The sequence below is a fragment of the Harmonia axyridis genome, chromosome 5 (genome assembly GCF_914767665.1).
Source record: "Harmonia axyridis chromosome 5, icHarAxyr1.1, whole genome shotgun sequence".
Taxonomy (NCBI): Eukaryota; Metazoa; Arthropoda; class Insecta; order Coleoptera; family Coccinellidae; genus Harmonia; species Harmonia axyridis.
Genome location: NC_059505.1, coordinates 16703597 through 16726713, shown reverse-complemented (window position 1 = coordinate 16726713; position 23117 = coordinate 16703597). Strand labels below are relative to the sequence as shown.

The following is a 23117-nucleotide window of genomic DNA, read 5'->3' as shown; positions in this document are numbered from 1 at the left end:
ATTAGTCACTTATTTATACGAGGTCTGGCTATTAAATAACGAGACTGCGCCTGGAGGGCGCCGTAAAAGGGTTGGGGAAAAAACGAGTAGTGCTTTGGGGATCTAGCTATCTTGTCTATTCACGTACCAAAACGAACGAGTTTTTTTCTCGTGCCGAAAAACAGGAGCAACGTATCAATCTCAGATTTCTCGTTGAATTGAAAAAACTCCGACAGAGTGCTATAAATTGTTGCAAGAGGCCTATTATGGGGACAATCTCGTGAGCGTGTTTTTGAGTAGTGTAAGCGCTTCAGTGAGGACCGAGATTGCACTGAAAATGACCAACGCTCAGGTCACTCTGTCACTGTTTGAACTCCGGAAACAGTGACCAAAATCAACCAAATTGTGCGTACATATTATCGAATGACCATCTGGATTCACAATTCGGTTGATTTTGATCACTGTTTCCGGAGTTGAAACAGTGACAGAGCGACCTGGGCGTTGGTGCTCTCTCTGTCCTCACTGAAGCGCTTACACCACTCAAAAATTGGCACACGAGAGAGAGAATTGTCCCCTAGGCCTCTTGCAACAATTTATAGCACTTAGTCGGAGTTTTTCAATTCAACTAGAAATTTGAGATTGATACGTTGCTTCTGTTTTTCGTCACACGAGAAAAAAACTCGTTCGTTTCAAACCGCTACCACAGACTAGTCTTTGCTGCTACTGCACAAATACAATAATAGTGACGAGAACGTGTTTTGGTACGTGCATAGACTTTTGTCTATGCATCTAAATATTTTGATCTAGATGCCCAAAGCATCTAAAAAAACTACTCTTTTTTTCCCCAACCCTTTTACAGCGCCCTCTAGGCGCGCAGTCTCGTTATTTAATAGCCAGACCTCGTATATGAACAACCACATTTTACTTGCATTTCTTTGATTTGGTCCATATATATAATTGAAATTTGTCTTGATATTGATTTAAAAGTAAAAAAAAAAAAAATTTATTTTTGTTATTGTACGTTGAAAATATGATATAACATAGTTTTTAAATATAAAAAACATTGTTTTCATTAAAATTTATTAATCCTATTTTACATAGTTCACAGTATTTAAAGGTACTTTGTTCCGCCATCACTATACTTACAATCTCCAAATATTTACTCATAAATAAGACAAAAAGACCCTATGTACAAAGTGATGATAAGAAAAAATACAGAAAATAAAATAATTGTAAATAGTGAACACGAAATATTGAGAAAAATAAGAGTTGTACTATGTATAGAAACCTACATAACATTAAAACATGAAGATCAACAAAAATGAATATGAGCATAGAAGCACCTAATTCTGATTAATTTAGCTATAACTATATCAAACCTTTGTACAAGATTATTTACATTTAATTTTATGATTCTTTTGTCAGATATAACAATGCTCAGCTGTATCACATAAATTTGCAAGATTCACAATAAATATTGAGACAAATAAAATTGTTTCCAAGGTAGCGTAGTGTTTTAAATGTCTTTTAATTGAAAATAAATAGGATTTTGAATTTTGAGAACAAATTTCAGTAAGCCACACAGATATTTGGACATAACCAAATTATCAAAATTTTTAGAAAGCATAAGATCAAAAAAAAATATTCAACAATGTTTAAGTACAATTATTGCAAGATAACAATTCATAACAAACTGAGGAAAATTTTTATTCTACAATATATACAGACATTTTTCACTTCAAAATTTCTCCATAAGAAAAAATTTAAAATTCAGCAGCATTCCTGCATTTTCTGATACAGAAAAAATACAAAGAATACATAGCTTATCAAAGAATATTGGTGGAGATGAAAAACTTTTGACAAAAAAATCCTGAAATGAAGATTTTCTTCATTCGTGTTTAAGAATTAGCTTTGGTCTTAACATTAAAATTTTTTTGAATATGGGTAGTTGTCAAGTGGTCTTCAATGATGGCAAGCGATGACACATAGATACATCAGGTACCTGCTTCAACAATATTTTGATGAATATAATACTCAGAAAATAGTAAAATTAAAATTATATAAAATATTCAGCAACTGCTTTTAAGGATGAAATGCAGGAATCTTGGAGTCAAATTTAGTATGCTGATAATAAATTACTTTTCAGCTTCTTATGTGTGTTTAAAAAATTGAAATATATATTTATATGGAAAAAAAGTTTATTATTCTAAATATGTACAGAATAAAATGCTGATTTAGATACATATTTCAAAATGTACACTGATGATGAAATTAGGTTGAGATCAAAAAATAAAAGCAAAGCTACAAAGAAAGGGTTTCCACTCAACCTTTTATAAGTGTCACATTCAAAAAATTGTTTCTGCTGCTTATTGAACTGATGAAGGAAAAATTTTACCAATAGATTCAAACAATCCTACATTATATTCTGAAAAATCAGAAAATAATACAGCTATATTTTTAAATTAATTTCACTCCAAATCACTTAATACGAGATAAATTTTTTTAAATGCAAAATTTGCATAAAGAAGTATGTAATACGAAACAATTTTTGTGGCACTAAAAATTCAACTTCAGAACATATAGAATCAGACTGAAATATCTTCTTACTACTGTATTTAATCACTTCTTATCTCAATTGCATGATCGTTGGGACACTCTATTATTAACTTTACTACCGTTACTGTTATCAGTTTCATACTCCTGCACTTGCGTCACAATATTTTCAAAAGTGATTTCATTTTGTTGAGCTATCTGTTGCTTATCATTAAACTGTGCTGTGAGGTCTGTAGCTGATGAGTCATTTCGCTGAATTTTGCACAAAGGATGAACATATGGCGTATCGTTTTTAATCCTGCTGAAAGAATGGCTACTCAGTAAACAAATTAAAGGTTAACTCACCTAATTAGATCTACCACAGTCGATGCAAATGAAGATTTCTGGAAAGAACGGATCTAACATCTGCTGTAAATCTCAAGGCATCCAAGACTGGTAGAAGATTGAGCAATGCCACATCATATGGATCAGAGAACCATGACTTAATAGGAATTGCATTATCTGTTAAAAATAAATCAACTATGAAAAATGCACAGCCCAACAATGGTATTTTTTTTGGTGCCAGAAAACCGATTTTGGATGGATATATGAATAACAGCACATGCTTTCAGCACGTATGCACATCAAACTGGATGATTTGGATCAGTGCTGAAAATTGTCCTAAGTCTTGTCGTTTATAAGATACAAGGGGTTTTCTGCATTTCATCAAAAACTTTCAACTGATATAACACTTCAATGCATTGATAGATTTCCATGAAAATTTTGAGGATTAAGTCTAGGACAATGAGCAATATGCAGTGCTAGTTAAAATTCAGTAGTACAGGCCTGGACTGAGAATAATATATTTCTAATAAAACACCCTATACATAAATTTTTTAAAGACAAATGTATGCTTACAAAGTACATTGAATATTGGATCAAACAAGCCTATTGCCCCTATTTCATAAAATTATCATGGAATAAGTTAACTTCCTCAACCATTGAAATCTGTTCTCAAAAAGCTGGCTCCAAGAAACACGAATGTGAAGTTGTGGATTTCGAGCATGAAGATGAATTACCATTATCAGAACTCACAAACTTATTAAGTGCTGTCCAAAAGTTAGAAACAACAGGTGAACAATGTTTGTAGTACTTTTTAACAGTGGACAAACATTTATCAACAGAAGATGAAACTGTGAATATTCAACAAATTATTAGCTCAAAAAATTTAAGTAAAGGGAAGTGGTGATGACTGACAAAAGATAATTATAATAGAATAAATTCTTATATGTCTTAAGGCATAGATAGCTTGAAAGTTTTCGCAAGAGATGATTTCATTGCTCTTTGGGTATTTAAAGAACTTAGAAACTAATTTTCAGAACTGTTTCTTGTAGAAGAGAAATTTGACTCTAGAACAAACCAGCATTTCCTTATGGTTTACATTCAAAAAAACATGAAGAGGATACTTAACAAGAAAGGAGTTATACTTCAGATAGTATATTTTCAATATATGCAAATCATTGAAAATAATGGGGCCAAACCTTCAATAATAATTTTCAAATTTTGCATATGATAAATAGAAGTACAAGTTCTCAGAATATATAGAAGTAAACACATATTATTCTTTATATACATGCACCAACGCTACAGAAAATACTACTGAGGAGAAAAAGTTAATGGTTTTATTAAAAAACATATGATCTTGAGACTTTTATCATTATTTAATCTTCAATTGCTTCAAGTTTGACATGGCCACTACGGACACTTGTATGTGAACATTTTCTTTGAGCCTCTCACCCAACCTATCCCATTCCTTTTATTGCTCATGTTTGAATTGAGTTTTTCTGACATCTCTATTGCATCTGAAGGTAATATAACTTACAAATGTAAAAATAAGTGATTTGAACAGAACAGAACTTGGTCCAATGAAATTAGAAAGAATTGTACAAAATTAGTTGAATCGAATGAATTTATTTATTTAATCGGAAGCGAAGACTTCTTGATTCTACTTCTTCAGAAGTGATTGAGCACAAAATTTTAATACTCTTATCAGCATTATATTTAGAGGAAAATGTAGTATTCAATATAATCATAGCCTAGATAATTTTGAATTTTCATAATCCTCTGCTGACTACTTCTATAGATATTAAATCTTCAAAATTTGATTCCCTTATATTTTTTGGCTTAAAAAGTCATGAACCGTAATCTTGATGTAGGAGAATCAATACAGTGTAGCAACTGATTTTTGTACCAAATTTCATGCGAATATCTCTTATAATTTCCAACATATATGTTCTTTTGAGACAGCAATACAAAAAATTGTTAACTTCTAACAATAAAGCATGTGTAGATGAATCTCAGTATTAGCACTAGAAAATTGAACGGGACATTGTACATTTCAATATGGGATACAGTTAAAAACCTCAGCGAAAACTGTCTCACCGGCAGACAGCTTGTGTATTTTTTATTTGATTTTGGTATCCTATGCATTTTAAAAAGTGAACTGTGAAAATTTCAGTATGTGTTAAAATTTGTTTCTTTCCAAAAGTTTAAGATCAGACGGTACCTGTGTGCGGCAATACCTTGTTATGCAATGATTATTATATCTAAAGGCTAAATTTCAAAGATTAAATTTAATAGCTGCTAATAATTGTCTACCTGAAATTTACTTAGAAACAATCCAAAAACAGCAGGCACCAAAATGTGAGGTATTTTGTTCACTTACCAGGATATGCTCTATAGGCACCTGGACTATTATCTAGAATGAAAACACTAGAGAGATCATTACATATAGCACTAAGATCTTTTGTATATGATCCAAGATCAGGTGTACAATGCTGCCGATAGAATCTCCGCCTTAGTATACCTCTACCATTGTCTAATTTGTCAGCGACTGCAGCACCATAAATTTCCATGCTGGCTGTGAAAACTACCAGCTCATACCATTGTGAAACCTAATGATAAGAATAATTTATTTCAATATTTTGAGAGAAAATCTATTCTAACATATATTAGAACATTTTCTGGAAATAAAATATTTTTACAAGTATAATGAGCTTAATGATACATATAATACACTTACTATATCTAAGAAAAAATCTACATGTGGTCGTTTGTGAACAAAAAATCTCACTGGGTGCCGATCAATAACAACCTTTAGTACAAAGTCTGGTGGTGTCCCAGGTCTTACTGTCTGCCTTATTACTCCATCATGATGAGAATGAATCAATGTTTCATCTAAATCTAGAACAAGGGTCTTCCTTTTAACTATACCTAAAAAAGAATTGAAGAAATTAATAAACTGTAAGAAATTATTGTCGTTCTATTAAACTATTTATATATCACATATGTGCAAAACTTCAAATAGTACTTACTAAGTCTATGTCTCGATAAAGGCGACAGAGGATAAAGCTCATATTTTACTGACTGATGTTGAATGATCTGAAAGTAATTGAAAAATAACACTAGAATTTTACAGTTTGAATTATTTATCTGGCAAATTTCCAATAAACTTCATTGCCAAAATTCGATTAGGAATGAAAATTACAATTTCAATTCCAAATTATATATATACATATCTTAATCTACATTCAAGAAAAATTCCAATAAGAAATTGTAAACACGACATTTCTAGTACTTGTCAATAAGTCAAAACAGCATCAAAGAATATTGTTAGAAGAACCTGAGAAGTTTATCAAGAAATAACTAATATTTTTGCTTAATCATTTATGTATTATTTTTAACTCACAGCTCTGGCTTGTTTTTTAAGCATGAAACAGAGACATGTCCATACTCGAGAGGCTATCAGCATGAAAGCCCTTATTCCCATCTGTAACTGTTTCCACATTGAAAATTTGCTTCAAGCTATCTTCCACCAAATTTGGAGATACATATATTCACGTTTTATAACACCTTATTATTTATTATACTTTAAAACTTATCACATTTTATTATTTCAAAGATATAGAAGCGGCCATTAGGGCATCGATTCTCACTACTTGCTGGTTCTGATTCTGACAGATTGCGCATGTCTCATTATAACCTAAAAAATCGTTTCATTTAAAAATTTCTTCAATAATATTTAATATTCATATTTTCATTGTTATTACTTTAACCCGATAATTTTCGATCGATTCTGGTTTCTGCTAAAGATGTAAACTTTTATATTCAAAATGCAGTAACGTATTCAATTAGGAAAAATCTGAATTTTATTGTTCCAGCATAAGTCAAATGTCACAAAGGTAGGTATCCCTATTCTCTATAGATAATCACAAATTTATTAGTTACAATAAGAAATAAAATATTTATTTTTCGCCTTGGCTATTTTCACTCATTAGAAAACACTAAATATAAGTGAATAACGGTACAGGATGTTCTCCTCTGGTTCACCTATATTTTGGATGTACACGGTGTCAATTTTTTTTATGAAAACTATACATGCCTACCGATTGGTTCGCAATATCTTCTATCTACACCTTAAAGGACTAGGAATAAAATAGTAATTTACGTAACAAGTCCGGAAAATAGGGTTTTTTTGGACGAATAGACAAAATTTAGAATAGAATAGAAGTCTGTGAGTCCAAAAAAACCATTTTCGGGCGTGTTGCGTACAATATTTTTTCGGCAACCATGTAAAATAACACTATCGCTGCTGCTTTCCATATTTAATTGCGATTGCGATAAAAAAACATGCAAATTTTTGACAACTAATTTCATATGAACTGTCAGCCGTTATCTCGGTTGCTATGGATTCTATGATTCTTTTCCGGCCTAGTCCGGGAAGTACGTACTTTCCGGACTAGGCCGGGAAATGCTACTTTCTCAGAGAAAAAGCGTCCGGGAAGTGAGCACTTCCCGGACGGTTGCCGAAAAAAATATTTTTCTTCATAGTTATTTCTTTTAAAGTTTTACTAGTTTGGGGTAATAACTGTGAAACAAATATGCAATTAATTACATGACAAAGAAAAATAGAATATTTCAATTTTTTTCGAGATGGAATAGCCAATACCCGTATGAAATTGACGATAGCTCGGCCTCCTCACTGCGTATCTTGTTTACTTACCAAAATTTCTCTAAGCTCCAAGATGGCCTAAGATGTATCTACTAATAAAAGTAGATTTCTACTTCAGATGATTCAAGATTATTTTGTAATATAAGTATTTGGTTATTGTTGAATTATTTATGAGCTGAATATTGAATTTATCGAAATTATGGTACAGTTATTTACTTTGGTATCTACGTTCAACAACTGGTAATAAGTAATAAATTAACGTGAAAATTCCATAATAATGGTACATCTGGCATCGCTGCACAGTGGCAACAATACGTTTAAATTAAGCCTAAAAATGGCGAATGGGGCGGGGCTTAACCATGGAACTTAGGCAAAGTCTATGGATTTAGACAGGTTGTCTCGAAACTTTCAACCAATCAGCTTCAACCATTCGTGACGTCACTCGGTTTACACATTCAAATAAATAACATTTGATTGCAATGGATTCCACGGATTTTCTTATTAGTTTAATAATAATAATATAATGTTCATTTACTATAAACATAAAAAAATTACAGAGGTATTTATTTCACGAAATATTTACCTGTGCGTAATTATAAATAAAAAGAAGTTCTAAAATATATGAAGAAATATACATTATTTATAATATTTAAATTATTAGTGAATTATTTCCATTCAGACCATATTGTTTCACGTTCTAGTACAAGTCACTTCCGGGTAAAAGTCCAATCGGGTGGGTTTCTAAGTTCTATTTTAGGGTGAACATAATTTCGGGGGTGAAGGTCCAATCGGTAGGTAGGTGTCCATATTCGGGTTCATAAAATGTCTCTAAATTGTAAGTATTAATTTCATTTTTTTTTAATTTATTTTTTAATCTTCCTGATTGATTTTTCTGCTTATACAATCTCTTCCTTTTTCTATTAACCATTGTTTAGCCTTTCTTCTGTAATATATATAATTTTTTATTTTTTTCAGATTTTCAGGAATTTTTTGATATATCCTTGGGGCTAGGTAAAAACAGGATCTTCGTCCTATCCTCTTTCTTGCTCTTGGTGTTTGGTAGCTATATTCTTTTTTTCTTGTAGAATACAAATGCTCTGTTTTATTCAATCTGATATTTCCTTTAAAGATGTTCAGGAGTCTTTGGAGTGCATATGTCTGTCTAATATCGGGAATCCCTGCTAATTGGAATAATTGATCACTTGGGAATTTCAGGTTTTTTCCATAAATTATCTTCAATATCCATTTCTGTATAGTATTCAGATGTTTCAACTGTGTGTCATAGACTCCTCCCCACCAGTGGCGTACCCAGACATAAGTCTTGGGGGGGATAAAGAAAACAAATTTTCAAATTTTCCTTCTTTTGAAGAAGTTTTTCAAAGAATTCTGCTTACTCATAATAAGATTGTGATATATAAGGTTGTTACATATAATGGATATTCCTTCTGGCGGGGGATATATCCCCCTTATCCCCCCCTTGGGTACGCCACTGCTCCCCACCCTATAATTCCGTAGTTGATCTGGGATTGTATTAATGCATTGAATAACATCATTAGATGTTTAGTGTCATTCAAATCTTTTTTCGTAAGTCTGAACTTATATAGAAGTCCTCTCAGTTTTCTTACCGTATTTATTATGTGTTTATCCCATTTTAGATTAGCATCAATCATTATTCCGAGATATTTTATTGATGTTGTTTCTGGTATCCTGACAATTCCATTTATCTCAAGATCTCCCATTGATGGCAGATCTGAATCATAACAGGAAAAATTATTTGGTATTTGGTTTTCTTCAAATTCAGTGTGAGTTTATTTGCTTGAAACCATTTTCCCAAAACATCAAAATCCTCTTCAACTTTATTTTTCAACTCATGCCACGTGGGAGCCGTGTAATGAATAACATTATCGTCAGCAAAACTGAGTATTCCACCCGTGCTTCCGGACTTTAACAAGCTGTTGATGTAGATCAGTTTGTTTACGTATATCGTTTGTAGCCTATCCTAAATAGTCTTTAATATCTTCAATCATTTTTATTTTATTTTATTTTGAAAATAATACATCCAAAAGGCCGTAAAGCCCAATTACAGGTGTACATAATTGAACTATATTATAAAATTATACAATAACTATACTATCAAAACAAAAAGAAACAAATCATGATAAGTCTACTACAAAAATATTTAAAAATATAATTTAATTCTGAACAATAAGTGCCTAAATTGGTATAAAGACAAGAAAAATATATCCACACTCTGAAGATTATGATAACTCCTGCACATTGACGTAAGTGGACAATAAAAATGATGCTGAGTATTAGGTACATCAATATGAAAAGTTAAATGTGATCTGGATGTAAAACGAGGAACATTCAAATATATTCACGAAAGAAGAATTGTCGAATCGATCCGTCCGTGAATTATCTTATAAAGGAGGACCAAATCATTAATTTCGCGGACCTTTCTGAGCGAAATGAAATTGAACTCATCCAAAAGAGAGTCGTAACTGTATCCTCTATCGGGATAAAAACTATGTTTTCTCTGAAAACCGAATTTGAGAAACCTCCTCTGTACAGTGCATCCCATTTTGGGTGAGACAGCCAGGTTTCTCGCTTGTTATTTAAGATAGAGCCTTGCGGTTTTCACGTTCCTGTCCTACTTTTTCGTGAAACTCAAGTTGATCTAATCAGATTTTGCATAACTGTTTCCGTTTAAGAGATACAGGGTGATTTTGGAAATTGATACTTTTCGGACCCCTCCTTTATCTCCGAAGTTATTAGAAATAATGCTGAGGTAAAAACTACGTCTGAGTCAGAATTCTGCGTAGAATCCAGTGGCGTACTCAAAATTTTTTTTCGGGTTATGGTTTTGAAGATTCAACACAAACCCATATTTTTTTTAATGGAACACCATGTATATGATTATTTCGTTGAATTCGTTATTTTTTTTCCTTCAAAATGATGTATGATACTATGTATGTAGGATGTTCAAAAATGTAAAAAAAAACTAAAACATCAAATAATGACGATATTTTGTTAATGGGCAATGGATTTTCCATATAAAAGAAGAATCAATAATAAAAACAATAATTCATAGCGATGACAGCTAGATTAGATTGATTTTTTCCCTCTAATGTCTACTTGATAAAACAATGCTCCCAAATGCATAGTAGCCATAATAACAACAAGGATGTTTGTATCATCAATGACCTACTACTTTTAAAAATCAAAAGTAATAATCCTCTTATTGAAACATAGGAAATTCATGGCCTATTAACAAGAAAACATCATTATTTAGTGTTTTTTTAACATTTTTGAACATCCTACCTACATAGTATCATACATCATTTTGAAGGGAAAAAAATTACGAATTCATTGAAGTAATGATATACATGGTGTTCCATTGAAAAAAATATAGGTTTGTGTTGAATCTTCAAAACCATACCCCGAAAAAAAAATTGAGTACGCCACTGGATTGCGTAGAATCCAGAATCCATATGGGAAGAAAACGTGAGTTTCGGATCGAAAACAATACCCAGGTCCCTTGACTCATTTACTTTTCGTTATAGCGTGTTATTAAGTAGTCATTTCAATAAAAAACATTCGCAGAAAAGCCTCTGTTATCATGGCCCCAAATTCTATAACATTCTTTCCTATGAGCTGAAGGCATCACGCTCCATTCATATATTATAGTGAATTCTAGTAGATTCGAGGCAGTTCTTTCATCATAACTTGGTTTAAATTGTTTTTTTTTCATAGTATTATCTTTTTTTGTTTTGTTCTTGATTATCTATGCAGGCTTAAATTTTTTTTTTCTACATATCAGTTGTTTATTTGAATATTAGTGGTAAGTATGCAGGGAATGTTCATTACTTGTTTTTGCGAGAGTATTGGCAGTATACAAGCCTGGCTTAGACTGCATACTCTACAAAGTGGCAATCCAGTTTTAACTTTTAATCTATTGTATATATTGATGAATAAAATTGAATTGAATCACAAGCAATAGGGGATGGCCTCCTAGTGAACGTCATAGTTTTACATTTACTTATGTTTATAGGAATAACTTATTCTCCACACACCATGTATGCAATCTGTCGAGGTCACCTTGCAACAATAAACAATCCCGGCGATCCCCAATCTCCCTGTAAATCTTTAAATCATCAGCAAAAAGTAATTTTTGAGAACAAAAAATATCCGAAATGTCATTGATGAACAGGACAAATAACAGCGGTCCTAAATTAGAACCATGTGGTATGCCCGAGGTCGTAACAAATGAAAACGACCTTACTCCCTCATATTCTACAAATTGTTTCCGATCTCTTAGATAAGATTCCAGCAGAGACAGGAGAACACCCGTAATATTAAAGTTGGACAGCTTCCTCAGCAGTTGTTGATGCGAGACACGATCGAACGCCTTGCTAAAGTCCGTATAGAACACATCTACCTGATTTAGAGAATCGAGTGACTTGGAAACATATTGAGTGAAAATACACAGATTCGATGCAGTGCTCCGAGACCTGACAAAACCGTGTTGATACTCAGATAATGATGTTCGAACGTGGTCATAAATTATATCAGACAAAACTATCTCGATCAACTTAGAAAAAACTGATATAAGAGCAATTGGCCATTAATTAACAATCTCAGAATTCTTTCCCGACTTTAAAATTGGGCAAATGCGCGAAATTTTCCAGATATTCGGAAAAATGCCGGATTTTATCATCAAATTGTATATGATGCTTTGAGGTCGGGCGAACATATGAGAATGAGAACTATATGAGACTTTACGAGTCTAACCGGTATAACATCTGGTCCCACAGTCAGTTTGTTCTTGAGCCTTTTGGATGCCGATAGGACAAGGTCCTCGGAAACGTTAGAAATATTCAAAAAACTGTTGGAGTTAACAAGTTCCTCATTTCCACCGTTGATATCTGACAGATTATTATCGTCATTCATGACGTATACACTTCTAAAACTTTTTGCAAATGTATTGACTATCGACTCTGGAGTTGTTAAAGTCTCCTTATCAAAGTGCATTTGTCCGGGAATTCGAGAATTGTTTTTTTTAGAATTCACGTAGTTCCCAAATCCCCGAGGACCCCCTTCAAATCGTTCTCAGACCTTTGAATGAACTCTCTGTAAGAAAATTCAACACCGCGCTTAACCGAACGTCTCAGACTTTTGAAACGCTCGAGATAAAAAAGTAATTTGTGTTTTCTCTACATTTTTAGGTTATGATTTTTCATCTTTATTTGAGTAATTAATTCATTTGAATACCACAATGGATAATTACGGGAGCAGCATTTTTTTAAGGGTACACACTTTGCAATTATATTCTGAATAATATGGTCAAAAATATCAGCATAGTTTACATCTTTGATTTTACCTAATTTTTCGATCATCTAAATTTCTAAAATCATACCGCTTTGCTCTGGAGGAGAAATTTCTAGGGACAGTGGGGCATGCTGGAACTTGCACAACAAATACTGGATGATGTGGATCAACTGGCACCAGTGGAGGGTCATGGGGGAGCACTTCACAAATTGTTTCTTTATTTGTGAGAACCAAATCCAGCATTCTATTATTATGGTTCCTAACCTCGTTACATTGCTTCATATCACAAAAATTGAGAAAGCTGTTGAAACGGGCTGTCAAGATAGTTTGGAGATCACAATCATAAAAATTTTGAAGTTCTGGAATATTGAAGTCACCCATAATTGTTATCCTGTCTATATCTTCCTTATTTTCTATTGATTCAAAAAATTCATCCTACTCATTCATAGAAATATTTGGTGGAATGTATACTACTAATATAATCATCGGAATATAATTAGCTCCAGAAATTTTCACCGCCAGGACATCAATTTTCTGAATAGAACAGTCAATTTCGTAGATTTCCGAATTGTATTCATCACTGTTAACTGCCAGCAAAACTCCTCCTCCGCGAGTCCCTGATGTACTACGATCTTTACGATAAACTGCATAGTTTTGTGGAAATAACTCACCATCGAGTAGACCCTCCCTCAACCAGCTCTCAGTAATAGCAACCACACTGTGTCCACTGGTCAGTACATTTTGCAAAAATATGTGCGTCTTGGTATTCAATCCCCTACAGTTTTGGTAATAAATTTTTAGTGCGCTGGTATATGTCTTCTCGTCTGAACGTCTGCTGAATGAGTTTACAGGTTTTTTTTCTTTACTATATGTGGGTGTCCATTTCGATATTTTATAATAATATCATTTTCTCCACTTTTTTGACGTTCCATTAATTCTCGACGAAGTGTCAAGAAGTAGTCACGCTGTCTCACCGTTTGGTTGGGTCTGATGTATACACTTCGGAATTTTTCATTATTTTGCAGAGTTTTATTATTCTTAATAAGAAGAGGTATATCTGCTTTGTTAGTTAAATTAAGTTTTATCGGCCTTGACTTCCCGGGAAACCGTTTACCCAATCTATGCATTTGCGGGTTATTCATATTGACGTTAGGGATAATATTGGTAATTATATCACATACAATCACGACAGGATCCTCCTCGTCCTCCGGAACTCCAAAAATTACAACATTATTCTCTCTACGTTTAATTTCCTCGATTTCCTCCAATATCTGAATAGTATGTGTGGAATCCCTCGGAGAATTCAACGTCATCTGCTCGATTTTATCATTGAGGGTTTTTATTTCCTTTTCATGACTCAGCCTCATATGACGCATATCATTGTTTAAGGTATCCACCTTCTTCTCGAGTACACCGAGTTTTTCACCCAGAATTTCCAATATGCCGGATGAAACAGAATCGACCAATCTTTTTATGAATGCCTTATCTCCACATATCGTCTTCACCATCACATCGGTCGCGTTTTTCAACTCGCTCAACTGATCTCGTGTTAAGGGCATTTTTGAAGAAAACTCACAAACAAAACTCTGTAGAAACCGCACAAATCAACGATCGGCTTTAAGACTTGGTTATAAACCAATTTGAGAGAAAATCAGAGACTTTTAACCAACTTATTCGAAATTAAATGGAGAAATCATAAAATAGCTACGATAAAATGTCTGTCAATGATGGCCAATGGCGATGCCTTAGAACATTAATAAGAGGAATGGAAATCGCCTTGTAACTGAAGCATTTGTTTTGATGCCAACATTCGTAGCTCCTTGTCTGACCGGCGTCTATAGCAGTGACGTAACATATATTGAGAGAGAGAGAGAGAACTGTTTTTTATTGTCACAGACATAGACAAGAGCCATCGACCTTCGGTCCTTCAGCTCAATAAATTGAACATTAATATTAAAAAAAAAAAATATATATAACATCCATTACTATATAGGTAATTGCGATTTCGTATGCGAGAGTGAACACATGTGTTTTGAGTGTGTCTGCTGAAAATCAGTAAAATGAAAAGTTCATAATTTCGGAAAGTGATATTAAATAAGAAATAATATACCCAAATATCCTATACTTCGAAAATAATTCACAAATTCAATCCAGGAGAGAAGTTCACGTGAATTTCCTATTTTAATTACATTCGCTGTAAAACAAGTAAACATGGGAGATAATAACACCAATAAAAAAACCAAACATAAGAAGAAAGTGATAAAGAAGGAATTACAATGTGGCGAATGCAACAAGGGAATTCCCAAATAAAAATTCAAGATTCCATGTGCTGGAAATTGCGGAAAATATTTTCATGAACTGTGCACTAATTTGGAAAAGGATGATCTGAGACAATTAAAGGATGGTAACTTGGATTGGTACTGTACCCGATGTCAAGACTGTGAAACAGTAGAGGAATCATCGACAGGAGCGAACTCAGACTCTGAGGATGATGAAAAATCGGACGATGAGAATGAAAGAAGAATCTTGCTCGATGAAGCCTGTGTAAAAAAAAAAACGGAAAAGAAATACGACATTGGAGGATCTTGCAGAAAAATTGGATTTAATATGGCGTACTATAAGTAATCAAACACAGGAGGTCACAGAAATCAAAAAGGAAGTTGAGGAGTTGAAAACACAAAATTTAGAATTCAAAAAACAACTTGAAACTTTAAAAGCGGAAAAAAGTGATGAGAAACAAAAATTGTTGAAAAACAATATAATTATATCTGGATTTGAGAAGAAAATTGAAACGAACGAAGAGATGAGAAAGCTTGCATTGAAAACGGTACAACTCGTGAAAAAGGATATAAACAGGGACGATATCGAATGTAGTAAAGTTGGTTACAAGGAAAAAGCCAAGATTAGGATAACTTTCAGAAATTATGAAGATGAAAAAATTGTGATGGCAGAAAAACGTAAAACAACTTTGAGCACAAAAAAATTAGGATTACAAGAGGATAACGTTCTCTATATCAATCACGAACTTACCAGGGAAAACCAATACCTCTTTAAAGAAGCTAGAGAGTTCAGGAAACAATTCAATTATAAATTCGTTTGGGCTAATGAAGAAAAGGTCTACCTCAGAAAAACTGAGACAAGTAAAATTCTGTCTATCAATAAATAGTCACAATTGAACGATTTGAAAACCCAAGAATTAAAAAAAAAATCAATAGAAAGTACCGAAAAAAAAACTAATAACATTGCTCTATCTAAATATAGATCTCTAAAAACAAAATATAAACACGAAAACATTAATTATCACCTATGCAAAAATTCACCGATCTACCAGGCTGTAATGGAATATAACAACTTACCAGAAGAAGTAGAGAAGAAAAATTCATTAAAATTATTTATTAGATCACTTAAATATTATAAAATGACACATTCATAATGGGGGTTTTTTACTTTTGCATTGTACTAATTTTTAAAAATAAAACATATTCATTCTATGGGAACATCAATGTATTGATGATTTGTAGAATTAATGTATTAAATAAAATAAAAATAAAAATAAAATAACTATCAATTTCTAAATTTCTGTCTTAGTTTCTGAAGAAGTGTTGATGTCGGAAACTTTCTTGTTGGGTTGTTGATGGGGTCTTCGTGGTAAAGCTGGACGATGTCTGACATCTCTTCCAGTCTACTGTAGAACCTTGCATTTAAATTTTGAAGCCTGTCTGAAATAGGTTGGATCTTGATTTTTGCATATAATAATTCATTGGGTGGGTTGTGCAATCTATTGTGTGGATGTCTTATTCTTGAAATGGTCCTCAGTGCTATTCTTTCTGCAGTTTCTATATTTTGGATTGCTGGGTTTCTGCAATTAATTAAAATTGGGTGGGCATACTCCAAAATTGGTCTGCATATCGACTTGTGGATTTTAGCAGCATTTTTCATGGATAGTCCTTGGTTTCCAATTACAAGCTTTGAGAAGTGTTTTGCTCGGGATGTTATTTCTTTCTTCATCTGTTTAGTGTGCTGGTTAAAATTCCTGCGTACGATCGATGAAAGATTACCTATCACACCACAACAGCGTTGCCAGGCCGACATGCCGAAAATATCGTACCGCGTGTTCAAAATTATCGTACATATTATCGTATCCCACTGATTTTTATCGTACACATTCGAAATAAAGGAAATTTTTGCGAGAATATGATAATTTGTGGACAAGGATGAAAAAACAAGCAATATATCGAATAAGTAATATATTTTTTATTTAAACAAAACGGTAAATGAATAATTAATTAATTATTAGGCAAGATCAGACAACCTGCATTATCCTATTCACAGACTGTCGGTGACGGAAAAACATCCATCTTATAATTGTAATATGTACATAAGATTGTACAATGAACTTGCAAAAAATTAAAAAATTAACAATTGAACATTTGCTCCCATAACCACATATAAAATAATATGAATCTAAATAATTGAATTGATTGGAAATAAAGAGATTTATCTTCGTAAAAATTCTCTATAAAATAAATGTCATCAAAAAAACGATTTTCTTATATGAAATGAATATATTCAAATCTGAAATATTCAGCCACACAAATTTGTCAATGAAATTCCAGTTACAACAATTGTTTTTCACTAAACAGAATACCAAATGAGAGATAATGGTAATTGGTATATTTTCAACTGAATTTTGAACACCATCTGTTTTTAATGAGGACCCTTCGTCCCTCCGGAGTTCGGATATTCCATGATTCTTTGTATTTATTTTCAGCCGACAGTCACCAAAGAAGTTTTATGATTTTATTATGTTTAAGTAGGTTCGTTCTCCTAGATTCACGTACAACGTAGAACCCCAATGAACAATGAATTGATTAATCGGAACATTCTTGAGTCTAGACATTCCCAACCGTCTCGGTTAGATTTTTTAAAACTAATAAAATCTATCAAATGATTTCTTCCTACTAAAAACTTCCTGAAAATGCAATAATCTACTGAAAAATTGGATATCTACTAAATCTGGTCATACTGAGTTTCATTATATTTTGAGTATCTATGGACACTTTAGCTCAAATGATAGGTACACTGAAATTATCGTACAAAACGCTATTATCGTACATGCGGTATCGTACATAGTATTGAGCAGCAAATTATCGTACAAAACGATAATTATCGTACGAACGGCAACCCTGCACCACAAGGTACAAAGGGCGGTAGGGCATGCAAAGCTTCGTAAACTAATTGGGATTAAAAACATATGTTCCGCTAAAAACATACGGCATTTTACAGAAACTAGTTCTGAATGCAAAATCGTAGTAATTTTCCATATGTTGAATGTGTGAACAACTTCAACATAATTCGAAAGCGAAGTTAGTGTTGTTTTTCGTCTTTGTGAAATACATTTCATCCCTCTTTCAATTAGGGTAATAGGCAATGCTGTTTATATTGGTTGGGTTGCCATGTGTTATTTATTACACAGCCGGCTTTGTAAAGACGGTTAGGAGATTTTTATTGCAGGGAATATTGATAAACGCAGCGGATCGGACCAACCCCATGTTGTTTTTAAGAATCAAGACTTTATTTTTTTTAGAAATATGAAAAGGCGGCCACAAACTGGGCTAATTTGCCGCCCTCGAATAGAGGCGCCTGAAACAGTCGCTTCACTGTTTCACCCCTAACGCTGGCCCTGCTGAAAGGATAAAAGCAGATAGGGTAAGGAAATATAATCGAAATACCGTAGATCTTCCGCTTTGTCTCGAGGAATATGATTATTTGAAAGAAATTACGACGAAACAAGGAATATCGACGAACTTGGGACTTATAGGATCGTGGAAATGCTTGGCTCGGTGACATGTAGGCTAAGAAAATGTGAGAGTAAAGAGGAACAAGGGGTTCACGTGAATAGGTTAAAAATTTATACCGCGAGAAATTGGAAGTCTGGGATAGAGATTGAAGATCCCGAGGGTTCGTAGGAAATATACAGGGTGAGTCAAAAATGTGTATCGATATTTCTGAGGTTGATTGTACATTGAAAAATAAGTATAGTTTGATGAATAAACAAACTTATGGCCCAAAGTGTGCATATTAAGGGAGATATATCCTTCCAAAGTTGATAAATAAAAAAAAAATCGCCGCATAACTTCTAAACGGTGAACTTTAGAGGATGAGTATTGATTTTTTTGTAACAACTTCTATGTTTATGGATGAATGTCGCTATGAATGAATCTGCTGACATCATGTGACTACAAAAACTCAAATATCTCGAAAATGATTCAATTTTTTGTATTCGAATACGAGAACCTTTTTCATGTAATTTTCTTCGCTCCAGCGAATGCTTCTATTTTTTCACCAAAACGAATACAACGAAAGAAGTTGTTTCAAAAAATCATGACTCATCCTCTAAAAACACCCTTTATAACAATATCAGAAATGAAGAAGTGTATTGAAAATATGTTTTTCAACAACATACGAAATTTCAATCTGGTTGCATTCACCGTTTAGAAGTTGTGCGGAGAATTTTTTTTTATTTCATCAACTTTGGAAGGATATATCTCCCTTAATATGTATTTTATGTCATAAGTTTATTCATCAAACTATACTTATTTTTTTAATGTACTATCACCCCCAGAAAACTCGGTACACATATTCGACTCACCCTGTATATGGAGAGTCGTGAGCCAGAGACGGGTGACGAATGAGAAGAGATAAGAAAATTATCGCCGATGATGAATGTAACTTGAAACAGATGAATGTGATTTGAAACATAAAATGAAGATGAGGCATAGAATGAAAATAAGGAAAAAGAGGAGAGATATATTTTTTAGGTAATTTTTGGAATTATAGAAACATAAGTGGGTTTTCATTTAAGTTTCCATGCCGACAATTTGGATGCGGATTATTTTAAATTAGTAGAATGAGAACTTAGGAATCTTCTTTTATCGCGGTAATATTATTTGAAAAGAAGTTTAGTGCTAATGAATTGGGCTATAGAGCTAGGATTTTCTGATTATGTGAATAGTTTTATTTTTGTAAAAATCGTTCTAATTATTTTATAGAGTTGGATAGAGATTAATACAAAGTTCGCGATTCGGGTGTGTCTGGTGAAACAAAATAGAAATCACACAATTCATAGTGCAGAATATATCAAAATTCTAATCCTTTGATCTAGGTATATTTAGACCTAGCTCCGCTGGATTAAGGCAAGCCAGTGCGGAAGTTTTATTTCCCATATTTATATCCAATTCAGGGATTCAATATTCAGCTTGTGATTCTCCGGGTCAGTGAGGCCCTGTAATCTATGAAAAGGGCAGAAGTCGATTCAGATCTCCTGAAGGGCATGTCTCAAAGATTTTCTCCTATTTTTATTTGTTTCCAGTTCAATTGAAAATAATGAAATACATATTTCACCTGTGAGTCCCTGTATTGTTATGTTCATGAATCATTAGAATGTTGAACATGCAAACCGAACGTCATTTTCGTAAATTCATTCTTGAAGCTAGGATGACATGGGTGGTGGATCAAGGTCGTGGTTCAAGAATTCGTGAAAAACGACACGTGTCAACGGAACTGTCGTGCAAATATTCACGAAACGAATGGTCACGAAAGGCGGTACGATCGTAAAACGGGATATCAAACATGTTAGATATTTAAAAAATCTTTTAGTTGTGGGGCATTTTCAATTTTTTTTGTGTAAAGTCTCGAAAATAAAAACTCATCCCAGCACATCTATATTACAATTTTCTCAAGGAAATATGTGTAAGAAATTGAGCTTCACTTATGGGAAGTTGTATCCTTGACATTTCGGTGAGAAAAATTGAAGAAATTTAGTCCTGCACTTTCATTCTTCTTCGACGAAAATGGCTCCAAATACTTGTGTTACATTTACTCTGTCTTGTTCTGGTCAGATTTTCTGAAATAACTCATATAATGGAAATCAATAAATTACATAATATTTGGAAATCTGACAGACATCAGTCAGCAGAAATATATAGTCCAGTTATATAAAATAATTCTCGGTTTCGTTTTCGGGAGCTTTCTCAACAAAAATCACATGTATGGAAATCCAAAGTACCGAATGAGAAATTCATTCGGTCCTAAAAATCAGGAAGAAATACCGAGAAATTTAATTCCCATCAAAAAGCTGCCGCTCATAGGGGCTTGTCGGCGTTCCCTTTGCTGACTAAGAAACACTATACAATCGACAAATACCATCGTGAAATACGAATATACTTCATAATATTTTCGTGAATAACGAAGCGAAATCACCCGTGATCCACTACCCATGTCAACCTAGCTTGAAACGTACTGAAACCGATTGAGTAAATTTTTTTCTTCCATATAATAATTTTTATTGACAAAAAATAAATATAAGAAGTTACATATGAACCCGTGATCCACTACCCATATCAACCTAGCTTGAAACGTACTGAAACCGATTAAGGAAATTTTTTTCTTCCATATAATAATGTTTATCGACAAAAAATAAATATAGGAAGTTACATATGAATTTGATGATAAGCTTCCACTACGTCAATGACTCAAAAAAACATTTCCGCTTCTGCGATATAGTTTTGAATCGAATCCGAAATAGTTGGAAGTGCGTAGAATTCCATTTTTGTGACGTTGTAAAGTCTTCTACAGAGTTCTTTATTGACTCCCCGAAAAACTTTGCCATATGAAAGATCATTCAATTTTAACAGAAAAACATTATGAGAACGAGAAAGCATAGAGCCTCTCTCAATGGCAGAGAATTTTTGCAATTTTATTTCATTACCTCTTTTGTCTAAAAACAATTAAGAAACACAACTCAGATGGATCATTCATTATGAATTGAATGAAATGAATATTCATTCACTTAATCATATTTCTAATAATTTCTGTGTTGAAATTTTAAATATTCATCGAATATCGGCATACACTCGTCATATTATGTTATCTACTTCAAAAACTCAGAAATCCTTGTTTTTGAACAATACGTGATTATTTTCAGTGTTTAAGTTTCAGCAAGCATTGCTCTATTTGAATTAAAGTGGAAATAATTCACCTCAGTGTGAAATTAAAGCGCCTTTCTTCGTAACAAAGCCAATAGTCAGAATTACCACGAATCTGTCGACCAAACTGGAGAAATTTCTTTTCATCCTTGTTCACGTAAGCGTAAAAGAGAGCCATATCCCTTGATAATAACCTTTAGCGAACAAGCGGTATGGAGAAAGACTTATTCATGCATCCTCCATAAAAAGTTTCACCTCGTCCCAAACCAACACAAAATGGCTCATAGAAAATTCGGACTTTGTCGACACAAAGTACGAAAGTGGAATAAATATACTCGACTCCCCTATGAATAAAGCATGGTGACTGGAAGTGTGGATCTTTTGGCTCGTGATCCTGTCTATATGTATACGGGAAAAAAGAGATCACGTACACGTGCGTTTTCGCCGATGATATCCTGGAATTTCATCGAGTTGTCTCATTAAATAGAGACAAAGATATAACTGAAGGACTAGATATCGAGTATGAAAAATTGTGGAGTTTTTTATACAGAGTGTTTCATTAGTAAACGGAAAAACTTTAACAGTGGATAGAAGACATCGAGGTTCTAGCTAGATAGATGGTAACCGAGATACGGGGTGATTCATGATTTTGCTCGTTTCTTTTCAAGTGCATTACAAGCGAACCATAAAGTATATTTTCTTCATATTTTTCATTTCTTTTTTATTCAAATCTTAAATGAATCACCTAATTACAAGGAAAGCCCAGGTCCGGACCAACAAAAAATTATGAATCGTTTGTATCCTTGAAACAACTATAAATCGAAATTTTGAAAATCTGTTTTCAGATTAGAAAAAATATATATATTTTCTTGACATGTATCGGACAAAATAAATTACTATGTCGTTTTGTCCATCAAGATAGTATGTCATTTTGTCCGATACATACTTTTTATGATATTGAAGCATAATTTCAAAACAAAACTAATATCCATCTTGAAACTTATACTTATTATTACGTCATAATATTACCAACAAGAATACATTGAAAAAACAACGAATATCGTAATGAAACTCAGAAGCAATTCAGAAACCAAGTGAACAACAAAAATTCAACCGACGTAAACACATTTGTAGCTACTGGGCTACTGCACCAGTGAAACAGACAGTAGGATGTCAATTTCTTCGCAGGATTGCCATCATCACTAGCAGAAACTGAATCACTGTGAAACCTCGAGCTATACACTTTTGAAAAAATTTAAAAGTTCATTTTGTCCGCATAT

At 33.1% G+C, this 23117-nt stretch overlaps 1 protein-coding gene across 4 annotated transcripts; it reads right to left on the bottom strand.

Annotated features, from left to right (window-relative positions):
* Positions 1 to 1042: 1042 nt before the first annotated feature.
* LOC123679857 (CTD nuclear envelope phosphatase 1 homolog) lies at positions 1043 to 6751 on the bottom strand. 4 transcript variants are annotated; one of them, XM_045617388.1, is made up of 7 exons: positions 6621 to 6751; positions 6260 to 6553; positions 5886 to 5952; positions 5594 to 5784; positions 5237 to 5465; positions 2878 to 3033; positions 1043 to 1984 (listed from the first exon to the last, which is right to left on the bottom strand). In XM_045617388.1, exons 2-6 carry the CDS (start codon positions 6356 to 6358, stop codon positions 2888 to 2890), a joined length of 732 nt encoding a protein of 243 aa, XP_045473344.1. In that variant the 5' UTR covers positions 6359 to 6553; positions 6621 to 6751; the 3' UTR covers positions 1043 to 1984; positions 2878 to 2887. The 4 variants fall into 4 exon arrangements, with proteins under 4 accessions (XP_045473344.1, XP_045473345.1, XP_045473343.1 ...); XM_045617389.1 differs by having other exon boundaries at positions 1043 to 1981; XM_045617387.1 differs by having other exon boundaries at positions 1043 to 2833; positions 2892 to 3033.
* Between the last annotated feature and the right edge of the window lie 16366 nt (positions 6752 to 23117).